Source organism: Phalacrocorax carbo, chromosome 1 (genome assembly GCF_963921805.1).
Source record: "Phalacrocorax carbo chromosome 1, bPhaCar2.1, whole genome shotgun sequence".
Taxonomy (NCBI): domain Eukaryota; kingdom Metazoa; phylum Chordata; class Aves; order Suliformes; family Phalacrocoracidae; genus Phalacrocorax; species Phalacrocorax carbo.
In genome coordinates this window covers 61,010,467-61,038,405 of record NC_087513.1, presented here as the reverse complement: position 1 = coordinate 61,038,405, position 27,939 = coordinate 61,010,467, and the positions used below count along the sequence as shown (strand labels likewise).

The 27,939-nt window shown below is 41.6% G+C and overlaps 1 protein-coding gene across 2 annotated transcripts; it reads left to right on the top strand.

Moving 5' to 3' along the window:
* Nucleotides 1-1,368: 1,368 nt before the first annotated feature.
* C1H12orf75 (chromosome 1 C12orf75 homolog) lies at nt 1,369-27,939 on the top strand. 2 transcript variants are annotated; one of them, XR_010373673.1, is made up of 7 exons: nt 1,369-1,478; nt 8,682-8,706; nt 15,942-15,977; nt 17,118-17,197; nt 17,997-18,037; nt 19,306-19,705; nt 20,794-27,939. XR_010373673.1 is itself a non-coding variant. In XM_064455942.1 (6 exons), exons 1-5 carry the CDS (start codon nt 1,436-1,438, stop codon nt 17,999-18,001), a joined length of 189 nt encoding a protein of 62 aa, XP_064312012.1. In that variant the 5' UTR covers nt 1,369-1,435; the 3' UTR covers nt 18,002-18,037; nt 19,306-20,686. The 2 variants fall into 2 exon arrangements, 1 of the variants encoding a protein (XP_064312012.1); XM_064455942.1 differs by lacking the exon at nt 20,794-27,939 and having other exon boundaries at nt 19,306-20,686.

Sequence of the window (27,939 nt, the reverse complement as noted above, 5' to 3'; positions counted from 1 at the left end):
TGCATATGTGCCTGTTAGCACTGCCTTATTAAATTTTTAACTGATTGTTCAGGTTCAGGCAGCAGTTTGTCAGCAAGGAATAGGCAAAGACCCTGAAAATCCTGACTTTCTATAAATCTCATGAAAACAGGTGGCCAGCCAGAGGAGGCAGATGCCACAAATGCCCACCCTGCTCCGAGGTGTGCTCACTGCTGGTTAGACATCAGTGAGCCCATGAAGGTGTGCCTCCCCAGCGCATTAATTCGTAGGAGACTGCACATTGTTGACTCTGCTGCTTATGTTGCTGCTTGTTTTTAATATGTGCATTTGGGGAAGTCTAGAAAACTGTGATGTCTTTCTTTTCTTCTCTGGATAGACTGAAAGATCAGGCAGCAGCATTTTGTATCTGGTTCTTTTTTAGTAAAGACAGCTATCAGTCATGCAGCCGTGGTGCTTGTAGTGGTGTTTATATGACACCCCTAAAATGTCTTTCTGAGCCCTTAAACAGATTTCTTGTAGCAGTAATACCTATCTAACTAGAGTATTTGTGATTGCATCTGGTTGTATCTATTGGGTTTCGGCTCCCTGGTCATTTGAGAGGATTGAGCAAGAGTAAGCCATCAAGGTTTGGAAGTATTTGATTTCTCTGTGTGGAAGAAAGGTTCGGGTTAGCAGAAAAATAAGTAAATTTTTTTTTTTTGAACGATACAAATAACTAAAAAAAGATTGCTTGCAGACTTTGTAAACTAATCTTGCAATTTTCTCAGTGCTGTTGACATAAATTGGGAAAAGGAAATCTGTAGCTTGTATCAACCCAGCGGGTCTTCAGTTTCACTGTCGTGTTTCTATAAGAAGAGAAAGACCGAAAGCAGCCAATAAATATTTGCTTAAAATAACGAACTGGATGTTATTGAGAGCAGATGTAGGGGTCGCAGCCTGGCCCCCCGTTGTGAATGAGGGGTGTCCCAAAGCCGTCGTGAAACTCGTGGGGCGAGGGCACCTTCGCTGCCCAGGGAAGCTCCGCGCCTGCCGCCTACCCGTGAGGGTCCTTAGGGGTCCTGGGGGCTTATGCCCGTGTTAAGCCTTATCTCCGGCTTAACAGCTCCAGCCCGGGGGACCCGGGGAAGGTACCCGGGGGGGTCAGGAGTGGCTTTCCCCGGGGACGGAGCGGAGGTGCAGCGACGGGCCGGGGCTGGCGCCGGCCGGCGGCGCTCGGGGCCGGCGGTTTCCCGGGCGATGGGTGGGGAGAGGAGGGAGAGGAGAAGGAGGAGGAGAAAGAGGAGGAGGAGGAGGAGGGGTCCCCGCGGCTTTATCTCCCACCCAGCTCCGCCTGCCGCCGGCTGCGTCCCCGCACCGCTCCGCACCGCTCCGCACCGCACCGCACCGCACCGCACCGCACCGCTCCGCACCGCACCGCTCCGCTCCGCCGGGCGCGGCGCCGGGCAGGGCAGCGCCCATGGGCTGCGGCAACTCCAAGGCCAGCGGCGCGGGCGGGCGAGGTAGGGCGGGGGCGGCGGGGGCGGCGGGGCCGGGCGGGCGGGCGGCGGTGTGAGCATCCCCGCGGGCAGCCCTGCCGGGGGGCAGCGGGGGGCACACACCCATCCCGGTGGGGCTGCGTCCCCCCGCTTTGGGGGGTGCCCGTCCGAGCCGCGGGGATCGCTGCCCGCGCTCCTGCAAGAGCATCTTTCCCGAGGCTGATCCGCTTGCCCGGGGTGGGGAGAGAGGGCGATGCGGCCCGCCAGGGCGCACCGGCGGCTTCGTGGTGCCCGGGTTGCCGTTAGGGTCACCGCCTCCACCAGTAGCTGTCCTGGGCACGGTGAGCCCAGGCCAGGAGCTGGACCTAAGGATCCCGCCGGGAGTGGAAGCTCCATCCTCTTTGCTTCCCTATAAGGCCACGAATGCCACTTCTGAAATGAATTTGTGCCACTTCTTCTCCTCTGCTTGCCCGCGAAGTTGGAGGATTTTCCAAGACAGAGGTTTCTTGCATGTTAACTTGTACCACTGGCTGGCGCGTCCAGCTGGCTCCCTTATTTGTTCATTGTTATTTGCAAAAGAGATAAGATCTGGGAAGATGGTGCTGTTGTGCTCTTCCTCCCCCCAACCCCCACAAAAGAGGAAAGTACATGGAAATTGATAAGCAGACCTTCACCATATAATTATCAATATGAGCACTTCTCAATCGTTTTTCATCCTAACTGCGCTTGGCAAACATTGCCACCTGTTTCAGTATCTGTATTGTTATGGATACATTTGTTAGCTTCATAACCTCTTGAAAATGCACAGCAAAATAGTTTGGACAGTTGGAATCGCTGCATCTCCATCTCTCACCACTTTGACCTGCTCTACCCAGAGCTTCAGTGGTGCCTCCGGTGGTGGTGGTCCTGATGTGCTGAACTGGGCATATCTTGAAGTGTGAATGCTGATGGCTTCTCCAAGTTGTACGTACGTGTGTACGTTTGCGTGGTGTGTGGCTGGTTTTCCCACTAAGCCCTGCACTTCACACTTACAGGGGAAGGGGAGGCTTTTCTGTCATTATTGCTTACTTGATTTCTGTTAAATGATTATAAATTTTGGTTTAGGTAGCATGTGTATCTATCAGAAGCCTCTCTCATCCATGAAGAATGCGCTGTATGAATTTGCTTGAACTTCCAGCACTCTTACTAGAGCTGTCCTGTTTGCATACATTAATTCTCTCCCACTAGTTAGTTGATTCCCACATTGCCATGACTAGAAGTTGTTTTCACTATATGACCAATGTAGCTTCATACTGCTGGGGTGACGCTTGTTTGCATCCCATTCCTGTTTGCTGGGTAGAAGCACCAGCGCAAGTATCAGAGAAGTTCAGAGGAAAATCTTGAGTTGATTTATTACTGCCTTTGTGGTGGCTTCTCGGCTAATGCTGGGCTGGCCACCCTGTGGAACTTGTACCAGGACACAAATGGGTCAAGGTCAAATAGACTAACTCTGACAGTGGTAGTATTTAGTGAATTACATTGAACTAAAATTTTGTTTGTTTAAATAAATGTGTCCACTGTTCCATTAAAGGCAGCTCTTTTCAAAAGGTTTTGGCTTGTAGATTCATAAGTTATTTTTACCGAAGGTACGGGCCCTTCAGTAGTTTAACTTACCTGTGCTGTTATTCCTAATACATTTGAACTTGCATTTTGTGGCAGCCTTTTGCATACTCTTTAGAAATAGTCCACAGTTCTCCAGTGGTTTAGAGAAATAATAGCCAACAATGCCATGTAAAACACATAATTAGTATAATGGAATTATTACGCTTGCCCTGATAGACCTTTCCAAAGCAAATACAGCTCTGAAAAGTCCAGTTCTCACTTTCACCACTGTCAGTCAGGAATAACTCTATGCAGTCTGTGGTGTTATAATAACCAAGAACTGGTAATAAAAGTAGGAAGTCACATCTCTACTTTTTTCCATTTAGCATTCCTTACGAAGTGTGTCTAATAAAAATAAAATTATTTTATGTAAGGGAAGGAGAAGACGTACCAATTTTAATCAGAATTCTAGAGCTCTTAAGGAAAGTGTAACTCTCAATATTTTCCCAAAAGACGTGAATACTGTGTAAATACAAATTAATTTTGTGTCTTGCACAGCCTGACTACATCTTTAATGATAAAGTTATGACTATTCTACAGTCAGTAATGTCAAAGCTAGAGGTACATAACGTATAATTAACCTGTAACACTCTCTGTCATATTATATGACTAAGGATAATATTGTAGCATACTTCACAGAATACATTAGATGTGTTATGCTAGTCCCCATTTTCTTACTCTGGTAAAATTTCTATTGTTGCCTAACTCGATTTTTCCTAAGCAGGCGTATATGTAATGATAGTTCAGCTAATGGCATTATCTTCTGTTGCACGTCTGGAATGACATCAGAGGAGCTATCAGCTCCTCCAGGTCGGCGAGATCTAAACTAATAGACATGATCTAGAATAACATTTCTGTCTGTGGTGCAGTACTCCAGAACACCAATATAATTCACAGACTTCAAATCTTCCTCCCAGGGCATCAGACACTGGCAAAAGCTGAGAAATGGCCACTTCTGTTATCTGAGTAAACTGATGTACACACATCCTTCTTAAATCGCCCAGCTATTTTACGCATTAACTATGGATTATATTTATTTTTTAGATTTCCCATTACCCATAGGAAGTTTTATTACCGAATTGCTATTTTTCCCCGATGTTTTGTTAGCTCATTTTACATATCCTTCTTTCATGTTATTTCCTGGTATTTTAGAAGCTCAAAAATAGTTCTTCTTTTTTGGTCGTTTGAAAATACACCCTTCAACATTAATTTACTTTTTGTTCTGAGTTAAGTAATTTCCCTTCATTCTAGTGTTGCTTCACCAGCAATTTTTAACTGCTTCCTCCTTTCTATATCAATTGTGGTAGCAACAACAGCACCTTAAATTATGGTACTCCGTGGAGGCTGGCAGTCTAGCCTTAATTTAAATATACAGAGAAACTGTTAGTCTGTGGAGGGCTTCAAATACAGATTATGATGAAGGAGAACTTTCACACCAAGTTTAAGCAGATTTATTAACTTCAAGTTTGGTGGAATTCCCAGGAACCCATGCTGCTGTTCTATTTAAAATCCAACTGATTTTTAAAATTAGTGTTTGATCACATCAACTCTATGTACAACCTGCCATGTGATGAGTTGAAGAAGTAATCAATATGAAGTAAATTGATATAATTCTCTCCTTGGTTACACTGAGGCATAAAAAGAATAAATTAATTTATGTTAGGATTTGGTGCCGTATTGCTGTCTTTTGGAGCAAATCAGAAAGGAGCCTACATACATAATCTTAACTGTTGCATGCATGTACGCATGATTTTGAGTGTTTTATTTGCTTTTTGTAAAAATTTGAAGTATTTGCAATAAAATAGTGGAGGAAAATGTTAATTAAAAATTAATTGAAAAACATTTCATAATCTGCTCTAAAGTCAGTTACTGGCATTTTTTCTATCCATGTTTTTATTCATGGAAGTGGTTGCCTCCCATCCTTTTTATGTTCTTCTGAAGTTTTTGTCTTCCACGTTCACTCATGATGCATTTCTCAGCACAGAGGAATATCGTCTGTGGCTGTCGATTTCTTTCAACCATCTTTTGCATTTGTCCTGAAATTACTGAAATTCTACAGGGTCACCAGTAACAAAGCTACGGTTGTTTTGAAAGTGCAAAACCCCTTCTTGCTGAATGGGAGATGCTTTGGGGTACATTTTTGTCCTTCATTTGTGACTGTTTAAATGCTATGGGGTTTTTTTTGAGGGATCACAGCTCCGCTACTCTAGACAGAATGTTTTCCTTCTGTAAGTGCTCGGGCCCGGAGCAATGTATATCTGAATGTGCCTTGTTTATTCTGCAGGCTATACTGCTCCTCCTCCTCCTCCTCTTCCTGCAGCTCTAAAATGCCCAAATGCCGCCATGGTCCTACTATATAGACGGTGTAAGCAGAGAGGTCATTCAGGACAACTCAGTACTGTCTGTTTTATGTGGATGCAGCTTTCTGGCTACCTCTCAGGCTGTTGCTGAGGTTAGGCAGGGTTTGGAAAACCAAACCAACATGAGCCTGTTTAGACCAGAGCTGTAGGGTCAAGTTCTGCCCTTTTTAGGCCAAGCTGATATAGTGGGAAAAAATGGACTAGCGTTCAAATATGTGAGCCTTTTCTCAAGTCGTATTTCTAAAACATCATGACTACGAGAGTGCTACGCCTTGCTGCTGTGGCGCGGCTATGCACTGTGTGTGAATCGGTGGTAAACAAGATTCTTTGGCTGAACTTCTGGCAGGAAGAACTTGAATAGCTATAAAATAATGTGTTGCTCACTAAACATGGAAGAGTTAAGAGAAATGTGTCAGTGAAGTAACAGGGGTGATGGTGAATGGATTGGACTTTAAACACAAACACGTCTGTACAAACTGAGATGTTGTTGGGTTCCTTGTGAAATAAAATCTATGTATAAGGAGTGTTCAGGCTCCCTAATGAAAAAAACCTCTGAGTTTTTACATAGGCCACCTAACTGAAGTGGTGTTCATTTGCAAGCTCAGAATGCTTCCATGAAGAAAACTGCTTTGTGAACTGGAAATACTTTCAGATCTATATTCAGGTACTTTAGTGGTACTTAAGTGAATTTAGACCATACTCTTGTTTCACTTCTGCTAGTGAAAATGAGGAATAACACCACTGAAATCAATGGAATCCCACCAATGGAAGTGAGGATAACCTGGTTCTTTGTGCTTATAAAACCAATAGAAAACAAACTATTTGTTTGTTTATTGTATGTATGTGTTTATTATACACAGTAAAAATAATATCTTAAAGAGTGAATTTGTTTTTATCATACGTAGTTCTCAATGTTTTTGTGTGAGGTGCATTTCAAAATGCTGCAGTGATTTTTCAGCAGTGGTACTGTCTCTATTATTCAAAGGAAACAAGTGCTGCCAGGTGTGAATGCTAGTGGCACATCTCCATTCATAGCTCTACACGAAGCCCAACTTGATGGGTCTGACAGACAGCTCCTGTTCCCAGAGTGTGACTGTTTGTGTACCTTAATGCATTGAAGACAGGTTTGGCATTGAATATGGCCATGGCATTGAAGTGTGCCTCATGACTGACTGGGACTTGAGAATATCCACTGGGAAATGTAGTGGTACTGTAGGCACACAGTTCTTCTCTCAGCTAAGGTTTCAGTTTCTGTATTGAACGCTTTTTGCTTTTGGTCTGCTTCCTGGAAGGAAGGCATTAGTTTTTCAAATGAGGGTTTGGAGTGCTGAGACTTCAGCTCAGACTCCGAAAAAGCTCGGCAAAGGCCTCACAAAGGACTATGAACCTTTTTGGAGAAACAGAGTTTGTCTGCAGTGAGCTTAGGTTGAGAAAATGAGAAGGTCCTGGTTCTGGCACAGCAGAACAGGCACAGCCCAGGAATCTTCTGGGGGGAAAAAAATCCTGCTAGCTACAGCAATGGAGCTAGGCTTTTCAAAACATGTGTTGTCTGAGGTGTTGCTGATGCCTAGGCTCTGTCTAAATGTGCAGGGTGGTGCCCTGAAGGTACATAGCTGAGCTGACTCTGAATTAACTAGCCTTGGTAACAGAAAATGTCTCCCTGCATCGGCTGAGATGGAGCTTGCATGCAGTGCTGCAATGCCAGCCTTCCACCTGGACACAGTTAATTTGGAGGGCTTATATGTAGCACTATGTAGACATGCCTATAGAGCCAAAAACTCTCAGAAAACTGCCTGGTAGAATAAAGTTTTAAAGTGAGGACTTGAGCTTGTTGTGCATAAAGTTACTCCCTCCACCTTAATTAAGAGTTTCTGCTGACACTGCTGTACTGAGATTTTGTTGGCTCTGGAAGCAATACTAACAAAATAAATGTGTACAGTCTTATACAAGTCTAGTCTACGTTGTTGCTGTGAAAAGGAGGGATGGTCAAGCCATAGGAATTGGCAGTGATATTATGTTCCAAGAGTTAGCTGAAAAGGGAGATGTTTCCTGCCATCCAAGCCATCCATTCAGGTAGACAGCGCTGGAAGGCTTTGCAGGATTGTTTCTTCCTCTCTGCATTTCAAATAAGGATGCAGAAGGCATATTCTTACACATCAGAGTGAGACAAAAGATATTTGCTATTTATGGATGTTTTTCAGCAGCAAAAGTAAAGTTTTTCAAGAAATGAAGTGCTGTGGCTGAAAAAACCCCAACCTACCTCCAAACCCACAAAAATCTTTTGGATTGACAACTGTAGTCTCTTCAGGGTGAGCTCAGATAACCTCTTAGAGCTAAGTGCTGGGAGGATAAGGAAAAGGTGAAGTGAAAGGTTTTCTAATGTCTACTCTAGCTTGCATAATTAATAGAAGGGATAATTTGTTGGTTACTCAGGTGAATGATATACCAGCAACAGCAACATGGCATTAATAACTTAGGAGGAACAGGAAAGAGTTTGTACCTGAGCGAATGTTCCTCTCCCAGCAAGAAGCATCTGAGTCACCAAAAAAAAAAATAAAAAAAAATCACTGAGATCAGGCAGCCAGGTCGTAGCTTTTGTCTTTTTGCTTTTTTGTTAAATAGCAAGATGAATTAAGGGGTCGTTGATCTCTTCAGATGTTTGGGGCTTTGGACGGATTGTGTCCCAATGTTTATATTAGTTCTGTCTAGTTGTTTTATAAAACTTTGTTTATCTGGCAGGAAGAATGGAGCAGCATTTTACACATGTAGTGCCAAGTCTATAACTGAATCAAATGGCATGTGCACAAAATAAACAGGCTTTCAGGAGTAACTGCTTGGTTAATTGTGCCAACTTTGTAGCAGACAAAACCACCAGAAGACTGAGGAAAGTGAAGCGTATAAAATTCAGGAAGATGAGTTTTATCTTATGTTGCCCTCATCCTGAGTGACTGTAGCTGGGCACTGGTCCACAGCAGCATCATTTCCACCCACTGAGAATCTGGCCCACATCTAAGCATGATAGACTTCAGGAATACTATAGATAATCATTAAGGATAAACTAGACAATCATGAGAAACCTGTTCTCTGACAATAGAAAATTCCTGTTGCTATTTCTGTGTTGTTTAGGATGGAAGGGCAGAAAATGCTTACTGTACTAATGGTTGGTTTAGAGGATGATGCCACTCTCTTGTAAACATGCACCTTTTTTTTTTTTTCTTCATTCTAGGTGCCACGGGGACTACTAAAGATGTGTAAGTACTTACTCTACTCTTTCAAATATGTAACCCTGGACTTACCTTCAGTTCTTACTGATTTCCTACTATTCCTACTACTATTCTAGTAGTAATGAATGGGTTCTAGCATAGTAGAATTCTAGAATGCTACTATTCCTACTAGCCTTATGCTAGATTTAGTCATACATGATTCATCTGGCTCCTAACATATAATCAACACCACCAGATGTTTATTGTCTTTAGTGACAGCTTCCATCTCCACAAAACAACATCATGTCTTGTTTACTTTTCTACAGATTCCTTCCCTTGTAATTTCTTTAACAGAAATGTCTTTTCTCTGCTTCTGTTGAGAGAGTTGTCTCCCAGAAGTGGTCATTTTAATTCAGACTACTCTTCCCTGTCACATACCAGTACACCTTTTTCCAAAGGCCATGTCATTGTATGAGGTGCCCACATAAATTTCCACCAAGCCCTGTGAAAGATTTAAAGAGCCACTGAGGAAAATTTCCCCTCTTTCCAGGAGACCCAGTAACCCCAGTAACCCATCCAGACTTCCTTTTCCAAGTACCCACTTAGATGGGTGCTCCACCTAGACAGTTCTCTAGTCTCCTCTTTCTCTCCCTTATCTTTGACGCTGACGAGCAGAGGGCAGCCCTACCCATCCTGTTTTTCTCTAAGTGTGTATCATGGTTTAGCCCATCAGCAACTAAACAACACACAGCTGCTCGCTCACTCCCCCCACCCCAGTAGGATGGGGGAGAGAATCAGAAGGGCCAAAGTAAGAAAATTCGTGGGTTGAGATAAGAACAGTTTAACAATTGAAATAAAACAGTAATAGTAATAATAGCAATAACAATAATAATATAATGAAAAGGAAAATAACAAAAGAGAGAGAGGTGAAACCTCGGGAGGGGAGAAAAACCAAACAGAAGTGATATAACTGCTCACCACCCACTGACTGATGCTGCCAGTCCCCAAACAGCAATCACTGCTTCCCCTGGCCAGCTCCCTCCAGTTAATATACTGGGCATGATGTCACATGTCTCCATCCCTGGAAGTACTTAAAAGAAGGGTAGATGTGGTGCTTGAGGATATGGTTTAGTGGTGGACTTGGCAGTGATAGGTTAGTGGTTGGACTTGATGATCTTAAGGGTCTTTTCCAACCTTAACGATTCTATGATTCTATGATATGGAATATCCCTTTGGTCAGTTTGGATCAGCTATCTTGGCTGTGCCCTCTCTCCATCCATCGTCTTCTACACCCGGCAGAGCATGGGGGGCTGGAAAAGTCCTTGACTGGTATAAGCACTACTTAGCAACAACTGAAACATCAGTGTTTTATCAATATTATCTCACACAAAGTAAAAAACACAGCCATACACCAGCTACAGTGAAGAAAATAAACACTATCCCAGCTAAAACCATGACAATGTGGAAGGTCTGAACCTCTGTTGTCCTGTTGCCCCCTCCAACTTCTGGTTTTCAGAAAAGCAGCAGCAAAAGATCAGCCTTTCTCAGCCCATTTTTCATCTGCTGATGCAGAAATGTGCAGGAACAGCTTTATTCATCCATAAATTTATTTTGCTATCAAAGGAAACATTAAAGATGTCCTCTAGAGATCTTGCCTCCTTCTATTTCATATAATTGGTATTTGCCACTAGAGTTTGAGACTCAGGAGCCTGGGAAAGATTTTCATGTTATGCAATAGGAACATTCTTCAGTTTTATTTACTTCATTTAGAATAACTATTCTAATTAGACAGAGGAAGCCTGGTGTAGAGGTGAGGGATGTCAAGTCAGATAAACAAGTGGAGAGAATAGCTTAACAACAGGCTTGTCCTTGCTATTACAGAGCACGGCTGAGAACTAAGGACAGGTCTCAATTGGCAGATGAACATTGTTGTCACAGATACTCTTGAGATCTGTGTTACCCATGTAGTCTGTTTGCTGGGTTTGCAGTGTCAGACAATAAATTACAGAAGGCAAACTTAGGAGGAACCTCTTTTTGATACAGCCTGCAGCATCCATGCATGCCCTCAGGACTTCTACATATACAAACCCACTATTTTTTATGTCTGTTAGGGCCTTTTTTTTGTTGTTTATTTTAGGTAATTTAAGTCACTTAGAACTGCATCTCTCTCTGTCTCTGCTCTTTAGTAGTTTTAAATTTCAGAGTTGCAAACACTGTTAAATTATGAATTTGTTAGGCACATTTCTGTGCTCAAAGGTATGGGTATATGTAGAACTGTGTTTAAGTGTGTGTAAGCATTTGTAGGGCCAGGCTTTAGAAGTTAAACTGGGAACATCCTACTTTTTAGTGTTAGATCATCTGTCATGTTTCAAAAAGTATTAGGATAACTTAGGAAAAAATAATTACTAGTGCAGACTTCAACAAAGGGAAAGGGTCAATCCTGGAACCATTACTCATTCAGATAAGTATAGTAGAGCCAGCCGAACAACCTGTGTGAGTAATAGCATGGTTGAGCCTTCTGTCAGACATTAGAAACACAGATCTGTTAATGAGAAACGGCAGTGATGACCCGAAAAGTCCTAAATCAGTCATGCTAACATTCAGCAGCAGATTTGTACAAAGGAAGTAAAATACCAAAAAAATTATTCTAGTTTCATGGAAATTAACAGATTTATATTAACTAACATTATAAATCCACACAAGCTTTTATTTTACACCTTTTCACTTCTATCAGCTAAAGATTAAAAAAAAAAAAAAGCCAATTCTGTTTAAAAAAAAAATCTGAATTTTTTTGGTGTTAAATTTCAGTTGTATTGACTCTGGTCCAGAAAAGCATTTAGGTGTGTCCTTACTGACATCATACTTTTTGATACAGAGTATGCTTATTCTAACTCAAGGGTTTTCTTGTTTCTTGACTGCAACCCATTGCCAAGGCACCAGCACCTCCTGGAGTGAGCAGCCAGCTGGAAGGAAGGAGGGCTGGATCCTGCTCTGAGCCTTCCTGGGTGGCCGCGAGAAAGCTGCTTTGCCCTCTGGGCCTTGAGTTTCTCCACCAGTAAGATAGGGATGATGATATGATCTTCCTACACAAAGTGTTGTGAGACTGAAGGCCGCATGGCAACAGAAGGACATATGGTCTGGGAACATGATCTCTCCCTGTGTACTCTAAACCTCAAAGCAATGCTGAATCTGTTGGCCAGCTTTAGCCAACATTCCTGCCCCACTAATAAAGAGAAGTATGTCACTGTTAACTGGAAAAGCTTAGATATGGGAGGGGTAAAGTATATGCTAGAAAATAATGCAATGCCTGTGATATCCAGAATGCGGCTAAGCTCAGAGGAAGTTTAGCAACATTAGGAAGGAAAGGACACAGCACTTCAAGCCTTTTTCAAAATATTGGGGAGAAATCCATCATATACAAATGACAAGCCCTTGTTCCGAAGAAATGCTGAGAAACTGAGAAGTAGTCTGTCACTTGTGCAAAGTTTAGTGAATAATTTCTGTGGGACTACAGAACATGGCTAGAAAGAGTCTATATAATGCTCAGCACGAACAGAGTCATAAAAGCTGAGGTAAGAAAAATGTGGATGGAATGAATTAATGTGAGTGCCTGTCATGTAATATTTAAAATATTATGTGAAAAATGGCAGCTTCTTTTATCATCAAATGGGCATAGGACTGATGGATGTAAAAACTGACAGTTGAACCAAGAATATTTTTCAGACTTCGGAGGGTGACAGGGAGCCTCTTGGGACAGACAAATCCTTACCAAAAGAAACATTTATGCTAGCTGAAAATAGAATGCCATTTTGTGGATTTGCTGTTAAATCTGTCTACCACAGATTTTACCACTACAGGACTCCACCCATGCTACCTGCTGAAGAACGTGCTCTCAGTTCCTCTGCAGTAGATGTCAACAACAACTGAGGGAAGATGCAGCAACACAGTAGCAGATTAGTACAAAGCACATTGGACTGCTAAGTTCCTTTTGCCGTCTATTCCTGGTGCAGAAAATCTTATCCTAGCTTGCTCTTCCTGGAGGACTCCATAAATGGAGATATTTAAAGATATTTTTTATGCTAGATTCTTCCTTCACCCCTGACATAAGAAAAAGCTAAAGACACACGGGAGGTAGGGAGGGAGAGAGAAAGGGTGTGCTGAACTCCCGTATCCCCACACCCTCTTGGTGAGTCTGGGAGATGTGGCAATGGGAGCACTGCCAAAACCAGAGGAGCTTCTTTCCATTCTCATTTCCACCTGTGGCCATTGCAGCCCTGCTCCCCCAAGCCACCTGTGTTCACCCAGCCTGGGCACACAAGTTGCGCCTTCTGCAATGGCTCAGCTGGCATCTGGACATTTGATCATATGAAATTAGTGGATGCCTCTCAAAATGGGGCCTTAAGCTACAGTGTGTGAAGACAAGAGGTGTGTGAACGTGCGTAATGCATTAGCTGGAGCAGCACTCCTTCCCATGCTGCTTAGAAAGGAGACCCCAGAAAGGAGTGGAAAATGGCTTCTTCCTTAGGTGCCATCACCAGAATTTTTCTCTCTTTTCCCTCTCACACATGTTCCTCCTGTCTCTGCTCACCAACTCTTTCCTAGCAGGGCTACAACCGCTTGCACCCAGTCATCACCCAGCTCAGGAGCTGTGGCCTGTACAAACCCAGGTTATATTTGCTGTTGTGTGTTTAAGGGAAAAGGTATTGCAAAATTAGACTTTGATTTGTAGCTGTTAAGAGGAAAGCAAGCAAGCAAAATGTTTAAAAAAACCTAGTCTGCTTAATCATAGACCTGGATAATTTGTTTTGGTAAGAGAATGACAGTAATGGTCCAGTGATGCCCTGTTACAAAACATTTCTAGAACAGAAGAAAATAGCCCTGTTGCCTAGTAGAGGCTTTTTTTAAAAAAACAACAATCCAAACATTGCCATTAATTTCCTGTTGGACAATATTGATTATTATTCTTACAACTCCATTTTAGAGGCTTTGAGATGCACATGAGGTTGCCAGTGCTTTTAAAGGATTATTTTCTCTGGATAATGGTTAATCTGGATTATAGAGAACGTTTCCAGTTGTATGAGAAAATCAGTCCTGTGGCACATTCAGTTGGTTCAATGGAAATGCTGTTTGTGATCTTTTGGCACCCAAAATCCCTTTCTTAAAGTGTTGTCATTTTTTAAAAAAAAACAAAACTGAAAATACAGGGCTCGTTTCTACCCACTGATATACACAGTCTTTCCACTTTCTTCAGCTGGAATTGACCCACATGAGGGCAGAGCAGCTTAACAGTCCTCAAGGAAAGTTATTTCTGCATTTTCCAGCCATGTGTGTGAGGACTGCAAGGTGGGTTAGGCTACGTAGGGTTGGAGGAGATGGGACATGCCTTCTGAAATGGCACTAGCTCCTCCTGGGAGGAGTGGCAGGAATGCCAGAGAATGAGGAGTTTATTGCTCCATCTCTTTTGAGTAGTAAGATGTAGGCAAAGACAGCAGACGAGGAGGCTCACCCCACTCAGTGCTATGCCTTGCATGAATATCATTTAGCAAAACTGCAGCATACTTAAAATTACCCCAAACCTTTACTATTAAAAGGACCTGTGTAGCCTTATTTTGTGGTGATGCAGGAAGGATGGTTTATAACATTCTGCCACTTAGAAAGATCAGTGTAAGATAATTTCCAACTAGTAGCGGTATTTTTAAGGAATTTGCTACCCTCCCAGAAGAATGCTGACTGAGGTTTAAGGAGCATTTTCTTGCATTTAAGGCTGCATCTTGCTATGAGCATTCTGCACTTTGGGCCAAAATGCCATTGACTTCAGGGGTCAGTAATGGCATACAGCCCTGATGGTTAAAGAGTAGGCACATCTACCTCTCAGAATAAATAAATTACAATAAGAAATGTCATATATTATTGTTAAATATCATAGTTCAGAAATGCCTTTCAAGGCTACAGAATGGATTTAGCCTTGACGCTGGGTAAAAGCCAGTTCTCAGTTTTATTGCCTGGGGAGCAGATCAGAAATTCATGGATCAGCTGATGATGGGAGTATCTTTGCATTGCCCTCATAGTTCAGGCAACTGGTCCTTCAATGGGAACATCCAGCTGAGAATATCTGTGTGAATAGCCTGTGCATGAGCACTTCCACAGCAGAGCCCGCCTTGGGTCATGGTGTCCCCTTCGCTGTTGGCAGCCTTCCCTGGGCACCGCTGCGGCCGTATCTCATGGCTCCCTGAGTGGCTACAGTGCGGGACTCGTTCTCAGGCAGTTGTCACAGTTGCCCCTGGCTGTAGGGAGGGAGTGAAGGATGTCTGTGGATTTAACAGCACTCAAGTTATTTTGCCTCTGTTTTTATCACTGGGTAGGTAGTTTGCAGCTGCTGCCCCAATCCATACCCAGCCATGCAAGCAGAGCTCCAAGTCCAGATATTTAATCGAAGGTAGGTGAGTGGTTTGTGTAAAGAGTGACACTGGGGCACAGACAGACAATGAGGCACAGACAGAAACTGCAGCACAGGCACTATGCCCTCAGGGAGTAAGAATAAAATTGTCATTGTTTCCATACTACATTTGCCTTCACATTGATGCCACTTACTTTACCCCCTGCCCCGCTTCAGCTATGCTGGACAGTATTTCAGTGGGGGGAGTCAAACCACAGTGAGTCGTTATCAACCTACAGACTGACCTGTGATTTTATCCTAAAGGTAAAAGAGAAGTAATTGCCCATTTATAAAGGATTAGTAACAGTTATTTGATTTGCTAACAACTCTGACTCAGGAATTGCAGTTCCTCATTTTATGAAGAGGTTCTGTAACGTCTTTTGGCACAGCTGCTGTGAAAGTTTCTCTTTCTTCCTCCTCTTTCTCATGCGAGCATGGACCGCCAACCCCTGCCAGTCCTCTTTTGGTGGAAGAGAAGCCCTAACTCACTCCTATTATGTGCAGTCTTCATGTTCCTGTTATATATGGAGCAGTGTGGGTACTCACTCAGGAAAAGTGTTAATTTACCTGTTTCAGCTCCCAAATCTATTTCAGGCATCACTGGTGGGGGTCGTGAAAACTAAGCTGCATCTATTCTCAATCGTTTTCTTCCTTCTGTACATTAGATTGGAAAATTATCACTCTTTTTTGTGCCTGTGTGAATACTTTATTGAACTATGGATGACCTGAATTAAACTGGCATCAGCATTAATCCTCTTCTTCCCTTGCTCCTGAACCTACCCAGATGGTGAGGGAGTGTCTGAAAGAAACAATCTGCTCATGTGCTGTATATCTTTTGACGTTACAGAGCAGAAGAGTCTGTATCAGATGATGACAAAAGAAGGTAGGTGCTATACTGGGACTGGCTTTATTTGCAATAGGCTGTAGAGAGTTCTGTTGCCAGATGTACATCCTTCCTTTCCTCCTCCTAATTCCCAACACCACCAAAACAGAGAAAAAGAAAAAAAGAAAAAGAGAGGAGGAAATCTCACTCAGAGCCCAATATTGATGAGTCCCCGCCACGCCATTCGTGAGTTGGGAAGGGGGGAACTTTGTGGCAAGAAGAGCACATTACCTCACAGCTGTAGGTGATGTGCTCTATAAGGGCCAGTGGCCTCTGCCTTCACCCCAGCCCTGCCTCAAAAGATGGCATTAGCACCTGTGGAAGATCTCCACTGGGCTAGAAATCAAAGAAAATGTGACTCATCAAACAAATCAGAAATCAACTCAGAGCCTGGGGAGCTGGAGGCAGTGTGATTCTTCTGGCACCTAATGGGGCAGAGCAGTATAATGGGAGTCTCTACAAGTAGCTCCAGGCACAACAGAGGCTCTTAAGGACCCGCTTTTTCACTTCTGCATCAGTCCCTGCTTTTCATATAGGCCTCAGAGCCAGAAAATATGCTCTGCAAGGCCATGAAGGGGAGAGGATTGGGCTATGAAAGTTCCTAACACTCTTGTGCTCCTTCCTGCTAATGGTTTTCTTGAAGTGTGGCCCTAAGCAGGGAGATCCAGGTCCTATTTATTAATGAGGAGAAGTCAAAGTGCTGTTTAATTGGTGTGCATTGTTTGAAGTGAGGTGCTTCAGTGGTCCCAGTGTTGAACATTACTATCAGATTGGCTCTGCCCTCAGCTGGATATATTTGGTGTCTAGAAGACGTTGGGCCAGTGGAGTTTATTGTCAGAACACAGTTGGGATTTAATGAAAAATATTAGGAACTTGAGTGAAAAATAGCTCCTTTCACAGGCCTGGGTCCCACTTAAGAGTAATAGCTAGCTTCAGGGTTTTTTTGCCTGGCACCATATTAACAAGCACGTGGCACTTAATAGCCGTGGGAAAGGATGGCTCCTCTGAGGATGCTTGTGCAGAGATGCCCTCCTCTCTGACCATCCATGGTCTTTATAATGCTGCTGTGTGATGTTGACTTTATAGGGAGAAGTATTACAATTAAGCTCTGATGTCTCTTCTATTGTTTCATTAAATCAGGAACTATGGTGGCGTGTATGTTGGCCTGCCGTCGGATGCGGCTGCCATGGTTTCCAGTCAGACGAAAACTGCACCGAAAGGTATTGGAAGGTTGCGTATTGCGTTTCTCCTGCTTCCTCAGTTTAACTTTATCTAGTAGGATGTATTTCGTTTAAAAATCAATTATTATTTCAGACAGACTGGCTAGACTTGGAGCCTCTTAAGGCAGAGGGGCTATTTATAATTGTTACAGTGATTTTTCCCATTTATTTAAATTTTAACACACTTACTTTTGCAGAAGGATCCTAGAGCAGATGCTGACAATGTGGTATATTGTCTTCTGAACAGCTTCTCCACACTCTGAGAGCTCTGAGAATTCAAAGAAAACAATACCCTGTTAGGAGTAAGAGGCTGCGATAGATGCATTTGCAGAGCCTCGGTGCTGTTTTTAGTTCTGAAGGTGTTTACTTGTGTTGTGGTGAATTCCAGTAATAACAGCTAGTAAGTGCTTGCTTTCAGGTTTATTTTTGTTCTTATATGAAACATAGTGCAAACTGTTTCTTTTCCATGTGGTGTTTTCTAACAGTGGGAAAAAGCATTGGGTTTAGAGTTACTTTATAGACAAGTCATAAACATATTTATGAAATAATGTAACAATTGGTTAGATTTAATATAACAAAATGCTGCTGCCACATACATACACCACAGAGGTCAGCCACTAACTGGTGCTTCCAAAATTCGCTGCAAAACAAAAAAATGAAGAAAAGTAACACTATTAACCATAATAATAGTGGCTGGATTTGGAACAGTGGTACCTTTGTTGCATTTTTTTTAAAATGTTCTACATTAGTGATGCGTTACAACATTTTAACCGTCTTTACCTTTTGTTTTCTAATTAAGATTAAAACGAAATAAACACATCAAGATCCAAACAGCTGGAGGTACAGTATGTCTTAACTGGTGTTATGTGCTTGGCATGTATTAATTGAACAGAAACAAGGTGCAATGCTCCCTGTGCTGCATTCAGGTGGTCTGGGAATTGCCCAGTTACTTCTCCAGCTGCAGCATAACCCTTCTAAAGGCTGGACCAGGGGTCAGTTCTCAGTGGTGCAGATGTAAATTGAAAATAGAGTAAATTCACCTACCTGGTGACTTGGTATTAAGACCTCCCATGAGAGGTGAGGTGCGTAAGCAGTGCATAGACCAGCATCTGTAGAGATAAAATGTTTCCCAGGAACAAGTAGTTTGCAGTTAGAAAACATCCTCTCCATTTTGGGGAGGACCTTGAGGACCAAAGTGTGGCACCCACTAAGTAAAGTACTGGAGCTTTCCTCTTGCTATGGGTATGGGAGAATCTCTGGGGCTTTGTTCTTCGCTGGCTAGAACAGGACAGTGAAAATTTATAGGCTCTATTCCTGACTTAAGAGTTTCAACTAACTAAAAAAAAAAGTCCTTTGCAAGTTTATGTCGGAAGAAAAATAAAACAAGCTAAGTCTCCATTCAGAATTTGAACTGAATAAACATTAACAAATTTCAAAATGGAACAGTTTTGGTGTCTAGCCAGTGGGGGCTGGGGCAGGGGAAGCTGCCAATGCTTTCCATAGGAAGAAGAACCCTTTTTTAATTTAGGTGAAGAACCATAAACAGTTCTGGCTGGTCCTGGTGCTGGACGCAGGCCCAGTAGAGCAGAACATACATACACTGATTATATACAGGGAGACCTGCAGCTGGTCACCATGCCTAATTTCAGTAACCTGGCTGAGATGTCTAAGTTAGGGATACTGTCACCCTAGACCTCCACAAGACTGAAGCACCTTCTTGAGGTTGCAGCTTTCCATCTGTGGTTAATGGCCAGAGCCTGGGTAAATTACGTCCTTGTCTAGGTGCTGTAGTTAAATGTCTGAGGTTGGGTAGAATCAATCACTTGACGTTTTTGATATTCAACGTAGTTGAAAGTGCACTTTGCCTCCATTGGTACAAGATCAGGGCTTGGCTGCTGACTTCAGCTAAAAAACACTTAGATGAGCACCTTTAAATCTGCAAAGGGTCCTGTGAGCTCCATGAGTTTATGGGCATTTGTGTCTGGAGGGCATAGACCACGAATATCTAAGCTTCTAGTGATGACCTAGTTTGCTGGTTTATGTGTAGAGTGTTACTGTATTGCTTTACCTGTCCAGCTAAGTCTGGTTTTTCCTTTCTTTTTTTGCAGTCTTCTACTAAGACCAGTTGCCAGTGCTTTAGAGAGAGTTGACTTTCTGCTGAAGATTTTTATATTTATGTAGCCTTCCGGAGAGCAAGAATAATCAGAGCACCAAAAAAATCTAAACTGTTGCAAGTTCCAACTACGGGTAAAGCTTAAAGTACAGCGTTGAATAAGTTTCCTATGATGGTTGCATTATGGAAACCTCCTGCTGTTCTCCAGTGAAAAGTGAAGTTAATGAACTCATGGTGGATGTTTCTGTACAAGAGCTAACTTTGATGATCTGCAACTTATTTCTTTGTGGCCATATTGCAGATTTCATCTGCTACGCTTCATATATTTTCTCCAGCAATTTTTGATAGATTTTATATAGAAAATCATTACTACTGTCCACTTAATAGTTCCTATGGTAGGTTCCTATAAATTAATTGTTTATTTACTTCAGAGTAATATATTTGACAGGTTTGCATCTTTTTGGTAATATTGCAAATTTTAATATTTTTGCTGTGAAAACTTAAGAATAGGATGAAATAAGCATAAGACCATCAGGTTCTTTATAATTACTACTGTCACTTTTATACAGTGAGACAAATGTTAGTGGTTGGTTTTCACCTTTTAAGAAGTTATTACTCAAGGAAATTTATTTAAATAAGAACAATGTACTTCATCATGATATTTACATGTCTGGTTTTATTTTCTTCAGCTTTATCTCTTTTATAAAGCATTACATGGAAAAAATACTAATGATCCAAACTGTTACATTATGTCTTCCATTCTGTGTAATACTATAATGGCATTTCCTTGCATAAGCATGAAGTGATAGTATTTTCAGAGATAGTGGGACTAAACTGCCGTGCTGCATCCTCCTGAACTATAGAGGATTTTTGATCACTATTAGAGTTTTGTGTCCCTGACTCATCTCTAAACATCTCCAGTATGGCAAATTGTAACAGAATGAGTGTTGTTATCACTTTAGCAAAATTGTTATATTAAATAACGGATGGGAGGTTTTAAAATTCGTGAAGTTTATAGCAACTGTAGGTTTCCCACAGAACATAAAACAGATTGTACATTTCCATGTGGCTGAACAAGTATTTAAATTATTAAAGCCTTTTGCATAATTGTTTAGTCAAACTTTTTTAAATAGGACACAATATACCATACACTTTAAACAAACAAATAAACAAAGAATCCCCAACCCACTCCACATGAATGCATTACTGTAGATTAATGACCACTTTTAAAACTAAAAGAAAAAAGCAAAACAGAAAAGTTGGACACGAAGAAGTAAAACACTGTGAACCATGAGCTGCCCATTTCACTGATATCTATTAAGACCAATGAACAATCATTGACTGATTTCCAGAAACTTGCGGCTCTGGCTTTAAAATAAATGGTAATTTGTTTGGTGGGAGGTCTGTAAAAAGAAGTATTTAAAAATATTCCTTGCTGGTCCTCTTTTAATTATTTTTGACATTATTTACTGCTATTCTCTAGAAATCTGCTACTTGGGTTATCAACGATTTCAGGCTTCCAGCTCCAGAAGACAAATACACATCTCATGCTTGACCCCATCAACCTTGAACCAAGATGAAATAAGCTTGAAGATTAAGAGGTGGTGTTAAAATATCTCAGTATGAATGAATGCCTGTAGATTACATCTGCAGAGTCTTGTTCTTGCATGCCAAGCTGATGAGAACTCAAATAGCAGTGAGTAATAAACATGCAGGTTTGATTTCCACCTGCTTCCCGTAGCATAACGGTGTAGTTTCCACATCATATGTTCCACAAATGGTCTAAATGGTCTGCACAGCACCGTTTTATTTAGTATAAAAGATTAGATCCATGCCTGACTTGGTCACGATTGCCCTTCCCAAAGCAGAATAACCATCAGTCATCCCAGGACACATCATAGTTCAGCTAGTGCTTGAAAAGCCAAATGACGCCAGTTATCTCCCAGTATTTTGTCTGCTTCTAACCTTCAGTTGCCGGAAAGTATAATCAGAAAGGTGGACAGGGCTAAATTTGAACATCTCTTGTTCTGCTACTGACATCTGAATCCCCATGTGTGGGCTGGGGAAAGAAAGAGGTGATCTTTAATGAGTATCTCCTAGCAGTTGTTGTTGGGGCAGTTGCAAAGGGTACTTTTTCTTGGTTTATGTCATTGCTTAATTTTTCCTGTGCAGACCTGCAGAGAAGTGTGGAGCACTTTGCAGAATTGGCCTCTTAATGATTCATCCGCTGAATATGTGGGAGGTATGGTGGTTTCTTTATATTTTTGTTCCTTTGCATCTTTTAATCTCAAAAGCTTACTGATCAACTGACAAATGTTTCAGTATCATGGGCTGGAGCTTCTGCAATAGATGTACATTCATTTATGTCATGCAGGCCTGTACCCATCAAACTGAAGAGCTAGGGCCATGCCCTTGTCTTAGAATTGCAGACTGTGTCTTTTGTTTTCCCAAGGACCCACAGATCTAGAAACTGTGTGACAGGACACTGTATTCTGTCTTGGCCAAATTCCACTTAGGGAACTGATTTTCTGCTCATCAAAATTTCTCTATGGTGAGTAGCATTTCTTAAGCCTTTGTTAATAAAAGCACACGACATTTCATGGATAAATGAGTATATCTACTCTTTCAAAACTTAAAGCCTATGGATATTTCTGTTAGGAGGAGGAAGACAAAAGAAACCCTATATGCCAGCTGCCAGCTGTGCATTTGATGGCATCCTTGGAGGATATTTAGGCACTCAAATGATGGTTCAGTGTGACAACTGAGAACAGAACACAAGAAGCCATTGAATGGCAGAGTTCTTATCAAGAGATATACTTTGGTTTTGTAAATTCATCTTGAATTACCATTTGTAAAGAAGAACCATTGAAATCTTGGGGCTGTGATACCATTTCCTTTACAGTTGTCACTCTCTCTCCAGCCAGCGCTGAGGAGACAGTGGAATAATTTAGCAAAGACAGTGGATTTGGGCTTTATAATCGCAGAATCTCTGGTTTGGGATTCTTTGACAGCTCAGAAATATTATGCTTGAATTCACATAACCCAGACAATTGAATCTTGAAAAATTATGGAGTATTAAAGCATAGGATTGAAACAGTTTGTGATTCACTGAAAAGCAATCCAAATATCTTGTTAGGCTGCAAATTTTGTTCTAGTTGTACAAACTATTCACCTCAATGAGAGCTGCTCCTTTGAATGGCATTGATGAGACAGTGCATTTATTTTGCTTTCTTCTTAATGCAGAACCTAGAGCTTAGTTGTAAGAACCCAACTTCTCTGTATCTGGGTAGTCCAGGCAGAGATACTGCGCATCTCAGATGTGCCATCCATACCACAGTGTAGTTCAGAGGATGTGATATAGCTTTAAACCTCTGTGTCGCTCAGGGGTTAAATCTGTCCCTAAGAGGGTTGTGGAAGACCTGGTAAAGCCCCGTGTAAGCTCTGCTGGGACTTCATTCACTAGAAGTGAAATCCTGTCATAGCAAAGAGTCCACACAAGGCTGAAGCTGCAGAAAAACATAAAGGTGAAATCCGTCTCTAATGAACACAAAGGCAAAGTACTGATTTACTTGATTTCATTGTGCATGTCTAGCAGAGGAATCTCTGCTGTATCGGACTATGGTTGAAATGGCATCACTAGCATATTGTTCCCTGTCACCCACACAAGTCTAGTGATTCTCAATAATCATGCTTCCCAAGCAGTCGATGAGTCACTGCTGATCTGTTTTCTGCAAAGTAGACCTCTGTTTGGTTCCCATGGTGATCAGAAGTGACAATTATTACAGACTGCTACTACAGTTCTTCAGTTGCGTGTGCCCACTAAAAGAAGCTCTTATCTGGTTATAGTTCCTTGGAGTTCTGCAGTACATGGTCATTGCTTCCTATTGACAGCAATTTGAACACTTCAGGTGAATTTGCTTTGTGGAGTACATGCTGGGGGAGGGTGGCTTGTGGAGTATTTTTGTTTTGTAGCGTGTTTAGGAAAAGACCATGAAAATAACAGCTCTGTAAACTTTCCATAGAGCAATGGCGTGACAGTATTGCAGGAAATCTTTTGAGGCTGGGCTAAATGATTCAACCCTTGTTTTAACAACAAATGTGCACAAAGCTCAGCTTTATCATAATAGGAGTGATTTAATTTTACATGTTCTGGCAATTTTTACTGTAGCCCTAGGGTTTTCAAATGGGAATGTTCCCCAGACAGGAGAAACCTGCTTGTGGGTGCTTAGAATGGCTGTCATCCATGTTGTGGGAACTTCTGTGTAGTGGGCACTTCTCTGGTCATTGTTAAAATACCTATAGCTGAAGATAGGACCCTGCTTGTGAAACAGATCATTCCATGAAGTGCAGTGAAAATCTCATTGGCTTAACTGTACTGAGGAAAGAATTAGAAAGATGCCATGGGATGGAGCCTGGATGAAAGGGACTTTGTGTGGCAGAAAGGAGGAAATACATAGGAGAATGAGGGTTATAATATTATGCAGTAAAGACAGATGCAGAAGGAGGTTAGGCACTGAAAATGACATAAAAAAGGAAGTAGTTTAATTAAGTATCTGGTCCATTGCTCTGTAGTTCTAATCTCTTAAAAACAGAGCAAGAAGTAGACCACTGACAAATAGTTTTAAGACTAAAGAGAAGTGAGGATTGGCTTATCGGTTCATTCCAACCCTCAGATGTCTGAGATTGCAAACCTTTCAGGAAACAACTCTATCTCATTTTTATTTGTTTAATGCCCAGTGTAATGAGCCCATGAAACTTATAGGTCCTTTTGAGTGTTACCAGGATATATAAATATTCTGCCTTCTCTTTCAAAAGTTGTGTTGGTGTTTTTGTGTCTCTACGCAGACTGAAATTTCTAATTACTTTGGAAGTTTGCATCACACTTGAAAAACAATTTAGTAGACTGAGAAAATGCATAAGATGTAAAAATCATTAACAGGCATAGTACAAGGAGAGATTATAGAACATGCAAAAAGGAAGCAAGAGCTTAATCTGAAGTCTAATCTGAAAATCAGAGTAGAGTTGACCCAAAGCTTTGGTTTACTTATGCCATCTATTTTACATTTCTTGTAACTACTGGATCACGGTGCAAGTGATTAGTTTGGATCATAGCACCCTTATTGGTACTCTGGGAATTAGCATTCCACTTTCAAAGTTTTGTTTATGGTCTTTGATTCCTGTGTCATAGGAGGTGGCAGTAATGTGAAATACTAAATTTCACCCTTAGCATTCATTGCCCACTTTTAATGTTGGCCAAATCTCAGTGTTGTCTGCAGGATGGCTTCAGCTCCATAAAAGCTGAGCTCACTGGATTCTTACAGTGAGGCTACGATTCAGAGCAACATGTTAATTGGAGGCAGGTCATGTTCAATAGCTGTTTTGTGGGCGATACCAGACTGCAGGAAAATATAAGACTGTTTATTGGAGTTAGGGGGGTATTCAAACTTTGAAGAGAGTCCACATTGCATCACTACTAAACTCTACATGAGAGAACACAAACATAACACCACATGCATAAATAAATAAAATCAGGGAAGCAATGCACACCTTTCAGCTTATATCTAATATCACATTTGTGGTTACATATTACTGGACACTGACTGTAGCTTTGAGCTAGGAATATTTTCCCACAGTCAGGTTTGCATTCCCAAAATGATACTGCTGTAAGGAAAAAAACTTGGAGGGATTCCCACTACCTGGTTTGTCCATAGGAGCCTTACATGCTTTTGGGAAATCAGCCAACAGATTTTCTTTAAAATTAAAAGATTTAATTGGATCTTAATATATAAATAGAATCAACTTGAGCAAACTCCAAGTATCTGGTTATTATAACAATGATGTACTTTGTCTCTGAAGTCTCACAAGAAACCAGTTGCCTACTTCTTTTCCCGCTTCCAAATTGTGGGTTACTTTAATAAATAAATGATTACATTCTTTTACTGTTCTGTCAAAGGAATTGCTTTGGATTGTCAGATAAAAACAAACCATTTTTGGCAGGGAATTAATTTCTAATAAGGAAACTGTGCCAGCCAGGGGAGATGGAGCTTCTATAAATTCCAAAATCTTTTAAATAGAATGAATAATGGTTGGAGAACTTACACAGTACTGTTAAAGGGTCTTTGTTCAAGATATCATTGCTTGCGTAACAATTGCTTCTTGAGAAGCCCAAGATTTCCAGTTAAAAAACCCCCGAAAATCACTTCTTGGAAAATAATTCTTGGTTTCTGACAATAATTTGCCAAAAGCAGCATTATATTTTTCCCTTTGAATTTCAAGAGGAAGCCAATTTCTCATCTAAACCAGTAAGGTGAACAAACAACCCCTCCTTGCCTGCAAACAACTGCAGGCAATGGTCATTCAGAGAAAATGAGAATTTTCTCAGGAAGAAAGATAAATGGTATTGACTAGCTCTTCTGCAGGGGCATACCTGTTCGTACATTTGAAGTCAATTCTTATCTTTAACAAATTCGGCTAGATTAGACTAGATTTCATGTTTCCTCCTTTCAGGTATTTTTATTGAAATATGATCCTATTCCTTCCTGAAATAATCCCTGGCAAAAATATTTCTTCTATATTTGTTCTAAGAATGTGTACTTTGTTACAATTTTCAAAACTTCTTGCACTATTTCCCATTTTAATCGCAAGCACACCCTCTGGCATAAAACTCTGCCCCAGACTAGGTTTTACGCAAAGGCCTAGGCTTACCCCTTAGCTCAGGTGAGCACTCCAGGTAGGTGCCGCTGAAGAACACTTTATTCTGAAAGCTTTGCTACTCAGCTGTTTTTTTTCAACCAGCTGAAACGTGGATAGCGATGATTGTTCTCTAGGAGAAGCATTTACTATACATGTGACTGTGTCATCTTGGGACTTGGACTGGTGTGGTTGTAGGAGTCCTCCATTCCTCAGTGTAGGGTTTTGAAACCTTATCTTACCCCCTGCATGACACCTTCTTCAGTTGTGTCTGTGGACAAGCAGCTTTGTGCTACAAAGTTGGAAGGCACAAAATGATGCAAAAGTGTCTCCATCGCATTCCTGTTTGAGTGGTGATGTGCAAAACACGAGTAAATGTTGCTGATAAATTAGTTGGAGAGATGACTTTGCAACATTGCACAGTCTCTTTGGAGCGGCTTGAAATGATGACAAAAGGAGCAAGATAATAAAGAATCTGGTCCTGTGATTCAATATCATAAATGCCTGTATTAGACATTACAAATTACAGCGGTATTCCTTGTATTGTCATTGTGGTTGCCACAAAGCAGTTGCAGTCTTGTAATAATTTTGCCGGCACACCTCCATAGATAGTAAGGGAAATTACTTCCAGTTGACAGGGGCTGACCATTTGACCCATAGGTTTTCTTGCCTGAGTCACGGGGTCTGGCTGATATGCACAAAGTGTAGCTCATCATAATTTGAAAATTCCCACTTTGCAACCTCCTGGTTTTGCCATGTAACTCTGCAGCGCGCCTTCATGGTGTCTACCAGTGTAAAAAGTGAAAGTGGTTTGAAGAACCAGCTAGTTAACTGGTGGGGCAGAAGGACACCTCCATGACATACTCCCTCTGTTGATCCCACTGTCTTTTTGGTTCTCTGGGTGAGGTATGGTGGCTTTGCACCCACCGAGGGACCAACCATATATTATCAGTGATCCTCCAAAGGTCAACTGTACCGTCCCATACGCACCCAGTTACAGCAGACCAGTACAAACAACACTGCTGTGCTGGAGAGGCTGGCCTTGTCTTTGGCTGGCTGGAGTCTTAAATAGTGCTGGGATTTGTTTTTCTCCTTCCCTTGCTCTCTTAGCAGCAAAACCCAAGTGACTGCACTCAGTTTCCTTTTATGTGCCTCCTGAACAAGCCTTATGTTCAGAGCCATGCTGGTGACAATCAAATTAATCACTGTCCCGTCTGCAGCTGCACGTCGGGCTCTCCCAGCAGCCTCAGAGGGGGTGGGCTGTAGCCTGGGATGTCGGAACAGATCCTGTCCAAAGTAGGTCAGCAAACTGTGCCTGGCCTCAAGAAACTGCTTTGATCAGAGACAGCAAATTTCTTGATATTGCTGCCAATCGCTTTCTTCAAATGTCTTTCATGGGAAAGAATCTCTGCAGACCCACATAGCAACGCTGGCTCCCTGAAGCTGAACCCTCTGGCAGAACTTGACAGAAAAGATGTTCTGAAGAGAGAGCATCCCAAAGGCTTGTTAAAAGAAACCCTAAAAGTGTGTAAGGAATCCTTTGAAAGGAGTCTTCATACACCTCTGCTGCTGTCATTCCTGTAACATTCACTTGATTGCTCCTTAAAAGCCGCAAATGTCTTGTTTTGATTTCATTGTATCTATACATAAAATTTTAGCAATTAAAAATATACCTTTTTTCAAAACACTATTACAAATTTTGAAAAAAAGTTACTCTCTGTCTATTATCCTGATTTCCAGGAAATTACCCAACTGAATTAATCGATAACTTCAAAGCTTGTGGTTATTTATTATTCACTTTAGGGTTTAGTTTTAATAGATGGGCTCAAGTTCTGGTATTAAAATGAGGAGTTATCTCATTTTACAAATGAGATAGCAATACTTAGCAATGACAGTGCTAACAGTACTACTTGTCACTTTGCCACTGTCTGTGACAAAG

What these genes read in the sequence shown, in the direction of transcription:
- C1H12orf75 (XM_064455942.1), top strand. Translation starts at nt 1,436, where the DNA reads ATGGGCTGCGGCAACTCCAAGGCCAGCGGCGCGGGCGGGCGAG. An exon ending in CAGCGGCGCGGGCGGGCGAG is followed by an intron (nt 1,479 to 8,681) that starts GTAGGGCGGGGG and finishes TCTTCATTCTAG; the next exon opens with GTGCCACGGGGACTACTAAA. An exon ending in ACGGGGACTACTAAAGATGT is followed by an intron (nt 8,707 to 15,941) that starts GTAAGTACTTAC and finishes TTGACGTTACAG; the next exon opens with AGCAGAAGAGTCTGTATCAG.